This window comes from Physeter macrocephalus, chromosome 7 (assembly GCF_002837175.3).
Source record: "Physeter macrocephalus isolate SW-GA chromosome 7, ASM283717v5, whole genome shotgun sequence".
NCBI lineage: Eukaryota > Metazoa > Chordata > Mammalia > Artiodactyla > Physeteridae > Physeter > Physeter macrocephalus.
This window is the reverse complement of record NC_041220.1, coordinates 125,817,268-125,836,174: the sequence shown is the minus strand read 5'-3', so window position 1 is coordinate 125,836,174 and position 18,907 is coordinate 125,817,268. Positions and strand designations below refer to the sequence as shown.

Genomic DNA, 18,907 nt, shown 5'->3' with positions numbered 1-18,907 from the left:
AAAATAAAAGGAATACAAATTGGAAAAGAAGAAGTAAAAGTGTCACTGTTTGCAGATGACATGATACTCTACATAGAGAACCCTAAAGATGCTACCAGGAAACTACTAGAGCTAATCAATGAATTTGGTAAAGTTGCAGGATACAAAATTAATGCACAGAAATCTCTTGCATTCCTATACACTAATGATGAAAAATCTGAAAGGGAAATTATGGAAAAACTCCCATTTACCATTGCAACAAAAAGAATAAAATACCTAGGAATAAACCTACCTAGGGAGACAAAAGACCTGTATGCAGAAACTATAAGACACTGATGAAAGAAATTAAAGATGATACCAACAGATGGAGAGATATACCATGTTCTTGGTTTGGAAGAGTCAGTACTGTGAAAATGACTATACTACCCAAAGCAATCTACAGATTCAATGCACTCCCTATCAAATTACCAATGGCATTTTTTATGGAACCAGAACAAATCATCTTAAAATTTGTATGGAGACACAAAAGACCCCAAATAGCCAAAGCAGTCTTGAGGGAAAAAAACGGAGCTGGAGGAATCAGACTCCCTGACTTCAGACTATACTACAAAGCTACAGTCATCAAGACAATATGGTACTGGCACAAAAACAGAAATATAGATCAATGGAATAAGATAGAAAGCCCAGAGATAAACCCACGCACCTATGGTCAACTAATCTATGACAAAGGAGGCAAGGATATACAACAGAGAGCAGACAGTCTCTTCAATAAGTGGTGATGGGAAAACCGGATAGCTACATGGAAAAGAATGAAATTAGAACACTCCCTAACACCATACACATACACAAAAATAAACTCAAAATGGATTTGAGACCTAAATGCAAGACCGGACACTATAAAACTCTTAGAGGAAAACATAGGAAGAACACTCTTTGACATAAGTCACAGCAAGATCTTTTTTGATCCACCTCCTAGATTAATGGAAAGAAAAACAAAAACAAACAAATGGGACCTAATGAAACTTCAAAGCTTTTGCAAAGCAAAGGAAACCATAAACAAGACGAAAAGACAACCCTCAGAATGGGAGAAAATATTTGCAAACGAATCATCGGACAAAGGATTAATGCCCAAAAGAGACGTGGATGGATCTAGAGACTGTCATACACAGTGAAGTAAGTCAGAAAGAGGAAAAAATATATCATATATTAGCACATGTATGTGGAACCTAGAAAAATGGTACAGACGAATTGGTTTGCAGGGCAGAGGTTGAGACACAGATGTAGAGAACAAACGTATGGACACCAAGGGGGGAAAACCACGGTGGGGTGGGGATGGTGGTGTGCTGAATTGGGTGATTGGGATTGACATATATACAGTGATGAGTATAAAATTGATGACTAATAAGAACCTGCAGTATAAACAAACAAACAAAAAACCCAAAGCAGTGACTAATTCACCATTCTTCTCCATTAATTTGAGTGACTCCAGGAACCAGTCATTGCCTCAAATTAATGAAAGACTACCTACGTTTGAGAGAAGTTTTATTTATGACCACTAAGAGGTACTCAACTCTAAGGAAGATCAGAAACATTCTATTTGCTGACCCCTCACCCCTTTTTCCCAGTGGTTTAGGGCTTTCTAAGGCATATAACTTCCTAATACACCCTCCTATCTATTTGCAAACTTCCCACTTATAAGTAGTCAAGCTAAATTAATAAAGAAGGCTACAAAATGAAATACACAAGATGATTCCAATTACAGTTATAGATTTTTTAGGTATCAGTTTTAAAAAAACAGTAAAACTTCATCAAGCATTAGAAATTTTCTTTGGATAGTAGGACCTTAAGAAACTTCTAGTTCCATATTTTAAATGTCTAGATTTTTCAAATTATTTTAATGATTATCTCTTATAAGCCAAAAAAACCAAAAAACCGCTTAGAAACACTTTAAGAAATAAGAATGAGGTAAAGGACATAACCAAGTGGTAGTTCAGCTCTACTTGAACTATATGCTATATGAGAGAAATTCCAGTTAGATTAGTTTAACTTTCAAAAAACAAAGGTAAATTTCTAAAGCTACTATCTGTTTATAAAATACATATTTACAATATACATCTCAAGATCACACAGAAGAAAAAAATTACTCAAACTTACCAATATGGATATAGCCATGCTTGTATAATCTGTTAAGAACCAGTGTTAAAATAAGACCAACATTCCGAGAATTATAATACGTGAGATAAATAATCCATCCACAGGACAAAATGGTAGCTGTTGGGAGAAACAAATGCAAAAAAAAGGATCTCACTATATATTTCCTTCGATCATCTTAATATCTCAATAAAAATTTGTTAGTGAAAGATCATTTATCATGTTCAGAAATGAGAGGATTTACTTCCATATGGTAAAATGTCCTCTTACAATTTAATACTTGAATTTTCAAAACCAGAAGTTGATTATTTATCCAACTTTCTTCATTCTCTGTAAGTCATTAGCCAGAAAAACACAGATTTCAATCAGATGAAATAAAGCAATGTTTCAAGTTAAACTGCTTTCCTTTTTTTCCTGTTTCCTTTTTCACTCCTTTGTACTGTTTTAAACATACACAAAGATGTTCTGGGATGAAAAAGCCCATATTTCTGAATATTATGAAAAAAAAAACTACCTTTATTAGGCTAAAAGCTCACTCCTAATACAGTCCACTTAAAAATAAAGAAAACTGATGTTTTTTTTTACATCATAGAAAAGTCACTTAAAAAAAAATAAATTTATTTATTTTATTTTTGGCTGTGTTGGATCTTTGTTGCTGCACACAGGCTTTCTCTAGTTGTGGCAAGCGGGGGCTACTCTTCGTTGCGGGGTGCGGGCTTCTCATTGTGGTGGCTTCTCTTGTTGTGGAGCACGGGCTCCAGGTGCACGGGCTTCAGTAGTTCTGGCACATGGGCTCAGTAGTTGTGGCTCACGGGATCTAGAGTGCAGGCTCAGTAGTTGTGGCACACGGGCTTAGCTGCTCCATGGCATGTGGGATCTTCCTGGACCAGGGCTCGAACCCGTGTCCCCTGCACTGGCAGGTGGATTCTAACCACTGTACCACCAGGGAAGCCCGAAAAGTCACTTTTAAAAAAAATCAACAGTCTCTGCTTTTAAAGTACTATTGGAAAGAAGTGACAATTTTAACCTACTTCAAGATATATCTATATTAAATAGGCCACCAAATACTATTTTGCTGCAATTGATAAGACAATAACTTACTTTTAAAGAACACCAGTAAATATTAATACAGTAAATGATATTCTAAATTTGATCATGAATTTTTCATGAAAAGTTTATGGTCACTTATAAAATTTATAATATTCCCAAAAAACCTAGTTAGTAAACATACAAAATGCAAAACACAAGAAGTATTTTTTGATAAATTTTCTTTTACTTATCCATTTAAATAGTATAACTATTTTCTAGATTAAGACAGTCATATAAAGCAATTTAATATGTGTAACCTTTTAGCAACATCATATTAAGTTCGTAAAATTTTTTTAAAATTATTTAACATAGATAAAACAAAGCAGTCACTGAGAGTCAAAGTACAACATTCCTCAAGGTAGCTTAGATTGATGGTAATAGCTCTGAGGTCGCAAGTGCTATGATTTGCCCATAAAAATTATTTCTAGAACACTTATTTTGATGGTACAACATTGTTTTAAGCTTAAAGTCATTTTGCATTAATTTTTACTGTAAATCACTGTGTGAAGAGCAGGTAGTTACGGGCCCTTCAGAAAGGCAAAAGGTATTTGCTGAGAAAGTACGCTTCTTTCCCAGAGAGTAACCACCTGAGGATTATGGCCTTTTCATTGTATCATTTCCCCCCATCCCCTTCAATAGCGTAAGGCCATTAGTAAAACAGAGGGATTAAACAATCCCTCAAGGTTTTTCTGGTCGTTGCTATTATTTTCACCTTAAAGAAAGGAGCTGTATACAATGTGAAAATGAGAAATTCAAGGTGACAGGAGAAGGGGCACATAGGAAATAAGAAAGAATTCTGCCGGGACTTCCCTGGTGGTCCAGTGGGTAAGACTCCACGCTCCCAACGCAGTGGGCCCAGGTTTGATCCCTGGTCAGGAACTAGATCCCACATGCATGCTGCAACTAAGAGTCCGCATGCTGCAACTAAAGATCCCATATGCCGCAATGAAGATCCCGATTGCTGCAACTAAGACCCAGCACAGCCAAAATAAATAAATAAATGTTAAAAAGAAAAAAAGAAAGAATTCTGCTTTTAATTAAGCTAAAAGGTAATTTTAAATGCTGCTTTTATGAATTTATATTTCATAGTATTGTTTTGCATTTCATTTTACTTTTAATTTTTCGTTAATGCTAATTTACAGCAGTTCATGTTTGTCAATTAGGAAAAAAAAAACTTGAAGTTGAAATGGTAATCCAATCCTACCTACAAATCATGAATCATTATAATTCCCTTTATATACACTTCACCTCTACCGTAACCCTACCATGCATCCTGCAGTGTCATGAAAGAAGCATAAGCCTGCACTCAGAAAAAAACAGCTGTGTAACCTGTGTAAGTTAATTAATCCTTATGGGCCTCAATTCCCCAACATGTTAATAGGAAAATAACACCTACCCTCATAAGTCTGCTGTGAGCATTAAGTGAGACAACATATGCAAAATGCCTATGGCATGTGGCACACAAAGGATGCTCAATAAACATTACCTCAATAAATATTACCATTACCCTCCCTTTCCTCTCTCACCCCATCTTACCCTTCCTACTTTCCTCTCTGTATCTTTCTAATTCCCATGCTAAAATTCAAATCAAACACCATTCTTCCACAAAACATCCTGGGCAGTAACAGCCTACAGTAATCTCTCCCTTCCTTGGTATTTTATTTGTATTTCTCCTTCTTATTTGCTCATACTCATTCATTCACTCGTATTTCTTCCCTCTCTCTGCAATTTAAGTATAGACTGTCTTGTATTATTTGTGTACACCTAGAAAAGTTCGGCAATATAAGACAAAAAAACTTAGTACCGGAAAAGCCCACTGTCAAGTGCATAAAGAGTGAGGAAAGAGATAAGAAGATTAATTAGGCAAAAACATATTTACCACAAGGATTTATCACTTTTATAATAAAACAAAAGTGTTTGCTTGTATGTTGGGATGGGGAATGGAAGAGCTGATCTGAAACAGGAAAGATAAGCTATGTCTTTCTTCTCATCCACTTCTCCTAAGTCAGACAAGGAGGCAGTCTAAGGAAAACAGCCTTCCAGAGCAGTTTCCAGAGCAAATATTCATAGAAGCATAGATTAAAATCTTCTCCCCAAAAAATAAACAAATGGTATTGTAAGCATTCTAACTTCAGTAAACCACTGCTTAAAATGTGGCAGTTGTTAATCCATACACAAGAAACAATAAAGTACAAGAAAATATATTCTACTTACCAACAAGAAGCCAAACAACATTGGAATTGTGTTCTGTAAGAAAATCTTCTAATTGAGTGATACTAGGAACAATACTCTCATTCTTCCTTTGATCCATTACTTAAGTTTTTCCAGAATAGCATCTAAAGGCCTGAAAGAGTTCAAAGGTTAAATTTAGAACTTAACCTATGTTAAGGGGAAAATAAGGTGAATTTAATAAATGTGAAAGTTTATTAAATCATATTCTGCTTTCTTCAATAAGAATGCAAAAATATAAGAAACAACAAACATGTCCACATTTCTACATAAAATATAAAACAATGTATCATATTTTTAATGTCCTGATTTCACCATTCTAAGTATGAATAGAGACTCAGGTTCATTTACTATACTCTGGCTCAAAATAAGAGGGACATAATTATTCTTAAATCTAATCTAAGATATTTATCTCAACAATAAAGGAGTAAGTATTAATCATCTACATTAGACAAATTCACCTCGATTTGTCCTAAAAACTGCTACTTAATAATAATATATTTATATATTAAGTTGTATTAATCCTTCTTAACCTCTATCAGCTGTGTATTCCCATTATTCCATGGAGAAACAAACTTCTTAGCTTAGATACACTCTAGATAGTTTGGACAGTAAACAGATGTCCTGCTACTGGATGCTCAGGATAAATTACAACATATGTCAAATTGTGATCAGACATGAAAAATGTGTGTGTGTGTGAGTGTGTGTGTGTGTGTACTGAGAATGAGCAAAAAGTGAGGAATGAAAGTTCTGATTTTATGATCTAAGAAACAAGAAAATTATCCCTCTGATAATACAGTATTAGCATGACTAACCCAACCCACCTATAACAAAATTATCTTGTGATAAATCAGAAAAAAGGGGGAAAGAAGCTAGACAAAGAAAGCTATGCAGTTAATAATCCCTTAAGACCAAAGAGCATACGTGACTTTTATGAACAACTAGAAAAACAGATTTTAAAACAGGGAGAATATGTGAGGACAACTTTCTAGATGAAATTCAGTACAGTTAGCTTGTCAACTTAAAAGTGTTTTCTGTTTACTCGCCACAAATCTATCTTCATAGATCACAAAACAAGTTTAAAAACTGTGTGAGACAACATTGCAAGATACTATCTACAAGAGATTACAATATTTCATATTTCTACATTGTTGAAATCAGTATAATTTAGAGGCAAACTAAACATGCATTTTTAAAAAATGAAGAGCTCAGTAATAAAAGGTTTATTATTAAAAGTGATATGCAAACCTAAGGGCAAGATGGCTAGAGAAATTTTTTTAATGTTTTCATTTTTCAGTAAACCTTTTTTCCTATGGTTTAGAGAGTAAAAAATGTTCACATATTGAAAATACTGGTGGTGGCCAAAGGCGCGGGGTGGTGGAAATGATTGAAGATGTTCAAAGGGTACAAACTTCCAGTTATAAGATAAATAAGTTTTGGGAGTGTAATGAACAACACGGCGACTATAGTTAACAATACTGTATTGCATATTTGAAAGTTGTTAAGAGATCTTAAAATTTCACATGACAAAAACGAACAACGTGTAACTATGCGAGGTGATGGAGGTTATCTAAACTTACTGTGGCAATCATTTTGCAATATATACACATATCAAATCATTACGTTGCATACATTAAACTAATACAATGTTATATGTCAATTATGTTTCAATAAAACTGGGAAAAATGTTGTATTTTTCAAGGCTTTGAAAAATCTGTCCACTAGCAACTTAAAATTTGGAGGCTGAATTTTACAACATGAGCTTTCTTTCTTCCCTTTTCAGTTTTGTAGACTAGAAGAAGTAAAAATTTTAAAAGAGAGAAAACACTTTGAAAAGACCTAGAATCTAAAACGAAATATTCACATATTATATAATGGTTTACATATTATAAAATAACATCTATACCTATTTCATCCTTATTTTTACCATTTTACAGATGTATCACCAGCTCACTACTGAGGATGAAAAGAGCACCTGGTGACTCCTAGGGGATGCTCCATGAGGGATGTACCCCGGCATTCAGATCTCCACATAAAAGGGAAAGTGATCTATCCACCAAAAGGATCTACAGACCTCATGCAAAATCGCCTGGATCACCCACCACTGTAACAACCCACAGCCAAAGAGAATGTAATTAGAAAGAGGGTATTCAAGTTACCAAGAAAGAAAAGTGCAGTATCACACAGTTTTAACCAACATTTGTCCTATTACCAGTTAATGCAAAACCTTTAAGAGAAATTAACAGATAAAGGCTCAATAGTTAAAAGAACATATTTTGAGCAAATACAGAAGTAAAGGCTAAGACTTAACAAGGGCCCTAAAGTAAAAAGTAGACATTCTGGCATAAAGTAAGTGAGTAAAAACAACACTGGACACAGAAAATCCAGACTGAAACGGGGCTATATGCTTTGCCACACTGTTTATTTAAGTGGCACACCAGCAATCCTTTAAGGAAGAGGAAGTGGAGACTGATATAAGAACCTACTGCAAAACCTTTTCATGGAGCAAATGATGGAATAAAAAACAAATCGGTTGTTTCCTCTTCCTCTTCCCTTCCTGAACAGTTCAGTCTAAAAGCCGTAACATGGGACTTCCCTGGTGGCGCAGTGGTTAAGACTCTGCCTGCCAATGCAGGGGACACGGGTTCGAGCCCTGGTCCGGGAAGATCCCACATGCCACAGAGCAACTAGGCCCATGTGCCACAACTAGAGCCCCCGAGCCACAACTGCTGAAGCCCGTGAGCCTAGAGTCTGTGCTCTGCAGCAAGAGAAGCCACCGCAATGAGGAGCCCGTGCACTGCAACGAAGAGTAGCCTCGCTCTCCACAGCTAGAGAAAGCCCGCGTGCAGCAACACAGACGGAATGCGGCCAAAAATAAATAAATAAACGAATTAATTTTAAAAAAGAGAGCAGATTGCCCCATCTCCTATTAAATAAATAAATAAACAAACAAATAAATAAATTTTAAAAAGCCATAAGGTAAAGCAGAGTAAGGCAGGCACCTGCACATGGGGGAGAGAGGGACAGGAGTCTCAGTGGCCTAGAGTAGAATATCAGAGCCAAATAATACCTTTAAATACCGTAAATTAAATACCCATTTGTGCGGTGATGAGGCTAGTGGAAAAGTGGCAGTATTTCAGGGTACTGAAGCCATAGCAGGATGAGGAGGCGATACTTGCAGGGAAGAGGTCAGGCACAGGGTGCTGGAGACTGAGTGGAGGGACAAGGGTCCAAGGCAGGGGGAGAGGGGCAGGAGAAGCAGTCCAGCTCAAGGTGTCAGAGCCTGGGCGAGTGAGGTCATCCACACAGGCAGGTGGCCTGGTGCAGGGTGTCACAACCCAAGTGGAAGGCATCAGACCCCAAAGAGATGGGTAGAGCTTCCGTGCGGGAGGGCGATCTGGGGTACTGCATTGATGCAGGAGCAGGATATGAAGGGTGAACACCTGGGAGATAGCCCATGCAGGGGATGGGGGAGGGGATTAATCAAGTAGGTAAATATATCAAGAATAATGGGAGCCAAGTTTCTCACTGCTAGAGGATATATAAAGGAAGAAAATCAGAATTAAGCCCGTGGTGTTGGATAAGAACTGGAGGTACAGTTTTCAATATAAACGGATATAGAAACAAATATAGCTGTAAATGTATATATGTATATGTATGCATACGTTCAATAACAGGCCCTGAGAGCAGCAATACCCCAATATAAATGAGCAGAGAACTTTTCTTCTAAAAACGGTTTTCTATTAAGAGAGCTCCTTGAAGAAATGGCTGATTCCACAACTAGGGCAGGGAAAGTCAAGATGAGCCTTGTTTTCCAGAAAGGAAAGAAGTATTCAAAGAATGATGGGAACATGTCAAAAGGACATAAAAACCAGAGGCTCCCACTGGCAAAATCTGAGACAATTTAAGCAGTAAAATAAATAACAGTAATAAATTACAACCCATTTAATAAATACAAATCTATGAGTCCATACTAATATAAATAATCAATTAAATTTTGATGAGCAACAGGATACTCACATCATCTCAAAATAACTGCCCCCCAAAATAATTATTAATGACAAAGGGAAAAAGAGGAACTCTGAAAAAGCTGGCAATTAATTAAGTGATCAAAGTAAACACCATCAATATAGGGACAAATCAAAATCGTACACTTTCTTATAGAAGAAAACAGCCTCACTTCCTTGATATTCCTGCCAAAGACACATCACCTGAATCTAATCTACCTTGCCTCTCTCTTCTGAATCATAATGACCAACAGAGGTTGTTTTAGTCATCTTTGTATCCAAAATACCAGTGACAATGCCTTGAACACAGCCACTGTTTTCAAGTATCATATCATTTTACATGGCATTTTTATCTATTACATAAGAAGGTAACACTGATCTACATGTTTTAAGACATGTTCTCTCAATATTTTCATGATTCACCTATATTCTTCTCTTCATTCTTCCTGAAATCCATGGTACTCATTTCAAAACTGCTGTCCACATTAGAAAAGAAATTGTGGCAATTCATATTTTAGTGGCATACAAAGAAAAGCATGAAAATGTGAAACAGTTTAATCAAACACAGCAACAACCAGAGATTTATCAAAGTCCCTAATTTAATACCACCACTACTACAAACATTCTTAGAAATAGCTTTCCAAGAAAGATTACTTTTCAAAATGAATTATCTGTAAAATCTTTTCAAATACTACATTCAACCTATTTTCTCTTCCACTAGCATGAAGGAATAAAACTATCTAACACCTAATACTTGCATCATCAGACTTTTAAAGATAGAACTCCAAATCTTGATTGGTCCTACAAGAATAGAGGTCATCCTACAAGTCAATACAAAAAATACAAATAATCTGATAGAAAAATGAGAAAATATATAAACAGGCAATTCACAGAGAAAGATAATCAATATCACTAGCAATCGAGGATAATCACAATTTATCACCCACTATAAGCGAAAATTAGATAGACTGAAAACAACTATATTGGCAAAAGTATGGGGACATGGGCACTTACACAGTAGATGGGAGTAAACTGCCTTTGAGAAGACCAATTTATCAGATACTATAAAAATGTACATGCCTTGACTTGAACATTTCAGCTCTAAGGCTCTATTTATTTCTCAGAAATACTTAGACACAAAGATTTTTTTCAAGGACAATCACTGCAACATTATATATCATACTGAGAAAACAGAAAAAAATGTCAATTAACAGGAAAATAGTTAAATAAATTGTGGTACACTCTTACCATATAAATACTATTACCATGTGAAATAATATGCAGCCTTTTTAAAAGAATAAAATAGCTCTATAGGGGATAATACAGAGAAATGTCCAGGATACGTGTAATGTTAGCAGGAGAAAAGCAAGTTGAGCTAAAAAAGATGTATAGTATTCCACTTACATTTTTTTTTTTTTTTTTTTAGCGGTATGCAGGCCTCGTACTGTTGTGGCCCCTCCCGTTGCGGAGCACAGGCTCCGGACGCGCAGGCTCAGCGGCCATGGCTCACGGGCCCAGCCGCTCCGCGGCATGTGGGATCTTCCCGGACCGGGGCACGAACCCGCGTCCCCTGAATCGGCAGGCGGACTCCCAACCACTGAGCCACCAAGGAAGCCCTCCACTTACATTTTTAAAAAAGACTATCCATTATGTGTATTACATATATACACCATATAGATACACCACATATGCATGTACATATATGGTGTGTGTATACGTATATACTTTTATTAATCTGCAAAAACATTAGCTAAGCCATTACCTCTGAGAGCAGTGGGAGGAGATTTGGGGGAAGGAAAAGAATCAGTAAAGCAGGACTTTCACTTTTACTCTTGATAACTAAGTATTATTTAAATGTTTTACAATTGGCTTGTAATTCTTCCATAATTTAAAAAGAAAAAAGGGAGGGTGGTGGCTGGAAGACAGGACATGACAGGCGAGAGAGGGGCTTTTTTTGCCCAAGCACATACCCCTTGGCCTCTCCTTATAACTATGGCCAAGGAATAGGTGTTTCCCAACCTAAAAATATCAACTTGATATTCTGTCATTCTACCATCATGTCTTTCCTTCTACAGTTCTTAAATCCTTGTCTTTTTTAAAAATTAAAATGCAAACACCAAGCAATATGAAACTCAAAGCCTTCATCAAAACATCAGAAAGATCAGTTAACACCTTAGCAAGAATTATTTGATTCGATAGCCTTGAGTGTAAGAATGGAAGCTGAACAGCTGTACTCTTCTAGAGAGGGGCAAGCTACAAACAAGGAAGGAAGTAGAGAACACTAACAGGAAAGAGACTGGAGGAAGGGAGAAAGAGGAAGCAGTTACCAAGGGAAAACAGAAGAGTCAAAAGGTCCTGCTTCAGGCTGTATTGTTCCAAAAGCAGACCATTATGTGGACTGAGAGCATGGACTCTGTACTAGACCACCTGGGTTCAAAAACCAGTTCTGACATTATAGCTATGTGATCGTGGGCAAGTTACCTAACCACTCTGTGCTCTATTTCTTCATCTGTTAAATGAGGACACTAACAGTACCTACCTCACAGAGTTGTACAGTGAGAATTGATGAGTTCAGATATGTAAAGCATTGAGAACAATGCGTAGCACATAGTAGATAATACATTGCGTAAATGCCCGATACTGGCAACAAATGCCACTGGTGTCTTGCCCATAAACTGGTGACATTCACCTCTACACCAGAAGATTAGTCATTCTGAACACCTGTAACATCCTACTGTAGGCTGCTTTCTGGCTGCAGGAACATGCTCAGTTTGTACTCAGGGCAAGCCAGAAATGCCAGAGTTAATGTCAATGATGGCTAGGAAGTTGGTGGGTAAACACTTGCAGCTTCCCTGCTCTTGGCTTGGGATAACTCGGAGGAATATTTTATTTAGTCTCCGCGAGTTCCCCAGTGGTAGTGAGCTCCAGATGCCACGGTGGTAACTGTATCTTAGCATTTATCACACTGTATTGTAATTATCAGTTTAGAAGTCTGTCTCCCCACCTAGACAGCTAACTGCTCTTTAAGGATATGCTTGCCCTATTCATTGACTGTGCAATATCCAACAAAGTTCCTGATATGCAGTAGTCTCTCAATAAATACTTGTTTCATAAATGAATGAAATAAATGCATCACTATAAAAAGTACATAATTATGAGCTATTGCCAAAGGTAAGCAAGTATTTCCACTGTACTCAAGGCCAAGAGAGTCCTAAATGATCTTTTTCACACTCAAAAAAATTTGGTTTTCATTCACTTGAGTTTAAGAAAAGGATATCAAAATATCCTTTTGATAAGCCAATTCCAAACATAACAAAAATGAAAAAATTAATCATACTCAAATCCCTCATGCAACAATAAAGTCACAATTATTTGTATAAAAGGCATTTACATACCTTCAGACCATTATATTAAAGTTCTTTGAATTTAATCACAGTTCCTTTTCCATAAAGGAAACTACCTGGGGTTTTTTTGTTTGTTTCTTTGCTTTTTTTAATTTTTTTGAAGCCAATCAACTATAGTTTGGCTCAAAATTGTTGTGCCCATCTCTGCTGTGCAGCAAAGTGACTCAGTTATATACATACTGACATTTTTTTCTTTTATATTCTTTTCCATTATGGTTCATCACAGGATATTCAATACAGTTCCCTGTGCTACATGGGTTTTAAGAGTTGGAAAATATATCGACTTCATAGCTCTCCTTTAAGCTTCATCAACATCGGCGTTCTCTTCAACATCAAGCTTGAATACCCATCAGCACATAGCAGCATTCTGTACACTAGAAATTCCGTGAAGTACACACTTTGTACATACTTTTGCATTGCTTGCCCATAAACCAAACTCGACTGATTTTACATTAACTGTTATAGAATATACACTTACTAGAAAACTTTTCAGGTACGGTTTGGTTTCTGTAAGTATGTAAGAAATTACCTTGAGATACCTTTGTAGAGGTCCCAATTTCAAAGTCATTTATATCCTCCTTAATTAAGAAGTCAGGTAATTGACCCAAAGAGCTCAGTAAATACCAACACAAAGGAACTGCCAAAACAGACTGCTTAACTTTCCTATGGCATAATGACATCCCCAAACAAAAGTAAAACACAAATCAGATGGCAACATTTTATACAAAATGAAGTTTTAAGAGTGTTTAATTCATTTGCACTGTTTCTACAATGGCTCAAGTAGTCTCAGCACTCAGCAATCTAAAGGCAGTGGGCCTGAAACAAATGACTCTGTGATGCTCCTTCCAATTCTATGACGCTACACAAATAAAATAATACAAAACAGAAAAGTACCTGCAATTGAACAGCTCAAGCAAAAGAAATATGTAAATATTTATATTTAAGATAGTATTGGAATGCATATAAAGGTTGGTATTACCAACTGAGCATATAGTGATTTGAAGAGCCCTCTATGCCTAAAAAAATTTGCCCATCAGGATACAAGGCCTAAAATCCCACCATCCGTTTCTTCAAATAGAGTACCAACCAATATTCTCTCTTAAAATGCAAAGATCTCTTTAGAGTATCGCAATAATAGCTATCATTAATTATTACCATGTGTTATTAGTATAAATTAATTCAATAGATTACTTTTCTCATTAACAAGCAAGATCCAGGAATATCACAAAAGGCCTGAGATTCCTGAAAATGAGAAAAACCTTAAAAAGAAGACGGTGGGCAAAAAAAGCAAATTTAGTTTCCTTAACAGATGTGGTCAGGGTTGGCAGCTTTGTGTACATAAAGCAAAATTATATAATGTCCTATTCTGTTCATTTAAACAAACAAAATAGACAATTATCCTCTTAGATCAAACAGATTGGGAATAATCCTCTCTACCTAGAAAGAGTCATTCCAGGAACCTTTCAGCCCCAGGATTCTACATGCAACAAGCACAATTTGACCTATTAACTATTAACTAACTCTAAAGACCAACAGAATTAAGTGGTAAAGTAACAGTCAGAAATAACAAATCAAACAGAATAGGCTTTAAAGCAGATTTGCAATGTAAAGCTCCCTCTCTCTATCCCTACTAGCCCTTCCTTAGCTGTGAGATAACTGGAGCAAGTTACTTAATCTCTTTGAGCCTGTTTCCAAGTTGTAAAATGGCCATCTCTTCCTTGAAGAGCAAACATAAACCTCAGAGCAAGGTGTTTGACAAGAAACACATTATAACAGTGGTAGCTAAGCTAGCATTAATGTTCTTTTTTAAAATAAAACCAGTTCAACACAAGGTGAAAGTTAAAAAACCATAAGATGGGCTTCCCTGGTGGTGCAGTGGTTGGGAGTCCGCCTGCCAATGCAGGGGACACGGGTTCGTGCCCCGGTCTGGGAGGATCCCACATGCCGCGGAGCGGCTGGGCCCGTGAGCCATGGCCGCTGAGCCTGCGCGTCCGGAGCCTGTGCTCCGCGACGGGAGAGGCCACAACAGTGAGAGGCCCGTGTACCGCAAAAAAAAAAAAAAAAAAAAAACCATAAGATGCACACCAGTAAACAATGACTAATATATTGTTAGTAAAAGATAAAAATGTAAAAGAGAAATATATATATTTAATTAAACAACAGAAATTTATAACAAAGAAGAAATTAGTTGATATAAATGACAATCAAAAATGTATTAAATGCACCAAACTTTTGGACAGCATGGGCCATGAGTCTAGGGAGCACTAAAAAAAAAAAAAAAAGTATTAAGTTAATATGGATAACATAGCTCTAAAAATACTATTGAGATTCTTAAAAGCAGATCAAATACCAAAGTTCAATGGTCATCAGGCAATTATTGCTGAAGTATTGATATTATTCAGATATGGTGACCAACGATTCAAACAGTATAAATCAACAAACTAAACAAATGTAGAGTACCTTTTAATATCATAATCTGTGCTACAAAAATGGTTCTTCATGTCACATATGGAAGAGTTTTTAACATCTAAGAAGTCATATCATCTAATAAAAATATTGCACTTTAGCAAACCTCACTGCTATAGCCAGAAATTTATGCTGGTTCACCTAAATATTCATAGAAAGCACAAAAAACAAAACGAAACTCTTAAAAAGCTGTAGAAAGCATATCTACTAAAAATGGGGTAAAAAGAGCTAACTTCAACTTCTTCAAATCTAAAAGAAACCATGATTTATAAATATTACCCACCTCCACACAGCACACCAGAAGTAATTACTACCTTCAGCGTATTCTTCAATATGGCCAGCGATACAAAGACATCAACAGAAAGTGCCAAGAGTGAAAAGTTTAACCCTTCCACTTCTGCATCCCATAAATTGATTAGCTGTGGGGTTTTGCTTTCACTTTTTGTACTGGCTGGTGAACACAATCTACAAGTTTCTTTTAATTCTTTTAATCTAGAATTCTATATATCCCATCCATATTGATACACCAGAAGGCATAAAACTTTAAAAAAAACTAGCATCAGCAAAGTAAAATTCTAAAGAGGTTTCTTGTAATAAAACCAGTATTTCCATTTTCTTATCTGGCTCTTAATCTTGTTATCTTCTGCCTTAAGTCACATCAGAAAACCCCACCTAATATATATTCAAACTACTCACCCAATAAAATAGGGTCTTTGGATATGGGGGAGAGGGAGGAAGAAACTGGTCATGTGTGTTTACCAACAATCTCATCATATCAAGTTCAAGGAAATTATTTTTTATTAGCATGTTGCTATGCAGAGAGCCCAAAAGATCCATTTAATAGCCAATTCCTATGAACTGAGAACACTGTTGTAATTGAAATTGAACTTCTATGTACCTACTACAACAAAAAAGGCTGCTTCAGGAAAAAATGCAGATGTGACCTTATACAATACTACTGGTGATATCTGACACAGTATTTTAAATGGATATGGAGCTGTATAGAAACACACCTTCCATATACATCAAAAGTGACAAAGTCCAAAAGGTGAGTAGTCTATAAAGTTTAGACTGTAAACATTTTGGACAATGTTATATTACTCTTTGAAATGTTCCTGCCATGGTATTAACTCACCATTATAATGATAAAATATAGCTACCATAAAATGGCTAACATTTATTCACTGCTTGCTATGTGCCAGGCACTGTTCTAAACACTTTACATGTATTTACTGATCTAATTGTCAGAAATAACTACCTACTTACAATTCCCCATTTTACAAATGAGGAAGTTGTGGCAGTGAGAAGCTAAGCACAAATACAGCTAAGACATGGCTGACCTGGGATTTGAAACTAGACAGTCTGGCTTTTTAGAGTCTGTGTTATATTGCCTCTCATATCATATACGCTCACAGAAATCAGCCTGTACTTGTCTTTTAGTCCTCAATTTCTTTGCTCTGAAAAATGAGTTCCTTCCTTCTACCTCTGAATTCTAGAATTCTAGTTTAGGAGCTAATATTGAATGTTACCAAAATCCACATTTTGGTATAAAAATTCATATTTTGCCCACCATGGCATTTTTTTCTCCTAAAAGAATCCTCTATTAAATCAAAGGTCAGCAATCACTTTTTTAAATTAACTACGAGAGGCAACACATCAAGTTACTGAGCCTAATTAGCAGCAATGGAGACCAAATGGTAAAGTGACCCAAATGTGACTGAACCACCTCCCCAATTTTCTGTACTTCTCTCTCACCTGGATATAAAGGCTGAATCTACATATTTTTAAAGAGCTTATTTGCTGCCCTAAAGAAACTGACAATTGATAGAATTGTGGTAGCTTTTAAATATGTCCACGAAGTATTTGATATTCCTCCCTTCAAGAGGTGGAGCTTAATTCATTCCCCTCCCAAGTGTGGGCTGGACTTAGTGATTCAGTTCTAAAAGAACAGGGCAAAGCAATGGTTTGTGACTCAGTCAAAAACGGCATCACAGCCTCCTCCTTTCTCTTTCTCTCTTTCTCTCTCTTTCTCTCTTTCTCTCTCTCGGATCATCTGCTCCAGGGGAAGACAGCTGCCTTGTTAGGATACTTCAGAAGCCCTAGAGAAGTTCATGTGGTGAGGATTTCAGGCCAATAGACATGTGAATGAACCATCATGGAGGCAAATCTTCCAGCCCCAGCTGAGCACTCAGTTGACTGAAGTCACAGCCAGTCAACTACAACCTCATGAGACCTGAAGCCAGAAGCAACCAGTTCAGTCACTCCCAAATTCCCAACCCACAGAAACTCTGAGATAATAAATATTTGAAGCCACTAAGTTTTGGGATAATTTCGTACTCCGCAATAGATAACTAATACAAAGTACGAGAAAGGTAATTTTGTGAGATATCTGCAAGCTATCTCTACCCTGATGGTTCCTACCTGCCCTCTTAAGCTAAACTACCCTCACTACACTCATCCTCACCACATGATCAGGAGTCAGCAATACCACACCAAGAAGGCTACCGATCACATGAGTGAATCATATACTCTTCCCACCATAAGTGGGAGTCTCCTGCCAGGACCCTGTGGAGCAACCTCTACCCTGTCCCCTACAAATTTATCTGTATCCATAATCATCACCACCTCCTTCCCTCCTGTCTCGGGAGAGGTCTATCTGAAGCCCCCTTGACTTGCATCTTTGTATTCTATCCCTGCCAACCTGGTTAATGACCTTGCTCCACCAATTCTTCTCCCTCACTCTTCTATCTTCAAATTCTCTTTTTGATGGCTTCTTATCCTCAGCAAATAAAGACTGTAAATGTATTCATATCATTCGTACCTTTAAATAACAAAAACCCTCTCTCAAACTCATCTATCTATCTATCGATCTCAAACTATCTCTAACTATCCCCTGTTTAAAACCAAACTTTCTGAAAGAGCAAGTGACATTAGCTATTTCAATTCCTTATCTCTTAGCCAGTGTGAACTGGATCCACCTATATAATTGCTCTTGCTGAAGTCAACGACTTAACGGACATGTCCAATGGATATTTTTGTTATCCTCATTTTATTTGATGTCTCACAGATGCCTAATACTCATTCCTTTTCTCCAAACTCAGTTCTTCCACTTACTTGTGACTCTGCTGATCTTTTCCCACTTCCCTGCCCACTACTTCATCTCTTTTGAGGTATGTTTTCCTTCCACCTTACCCTTAAATATCCTTAAATATTAGTGTTCCCCAACCTCATTTCTCTTCTTTTACCCTATGTTTTTCTCCCTGACTGATCTCATCCATTCCCATGGCTTTTCACTATCATCTATAAACTGTGACTTCAAATTTGTATCTCAAGCTGAGTCTTCTTCTTAACTCCGATCTGTATATACAACTGCCTAATGACATTTCTTGGAAGTCACAGATGCCTCAAATATAATAGCCTCGGGCTTCCGTGGTGGCGCAGTGGTTGAGAGTCCGCCTGCCGATGCAGGAGACACGGGTTCGTGCCCCGGTCCGGGAGGATCCCACATGTCGCGGAGCGGCTGGGCCCGTGAGCCATGGCCGCTGAGCCTGCGCGTCCGGAGCCTGTGCTCCGCAACGGGAG

General features: G+C 37.0%; 1 protein-coding gene across 1 annotated transcript in view; it reads right to left on the bottom strand.

Annotated features, from left to right (window-relative positions):
* The window catches only part of BLTP1 (bridge-like lipid transfer protein family member 1), a 203,020-nt gene that overhangs the window by 179,932 nt on the left and 4,181 nt on the right, over positions 1–18,907 (bottom strand). Inside the window, exons 3-4 of the mRNA XM_028492249.2 lie at positions 5,434–5,563; positions 2,134–2,250 (exon numbers count right to left, since the gene is read on the bottom strand). Of these exons, the coding sequence (XP_028348050.1) occupies positions 2,134–2,250; positions 5,434–5,530 (214 nt within the window). The 5' untranslated portion in view covers positions 5,531–5,563. The remainder of the gene's footprint in view (positions 1–2,133; positions 2,251–5,433; positions 5,564–18,907) is intronic.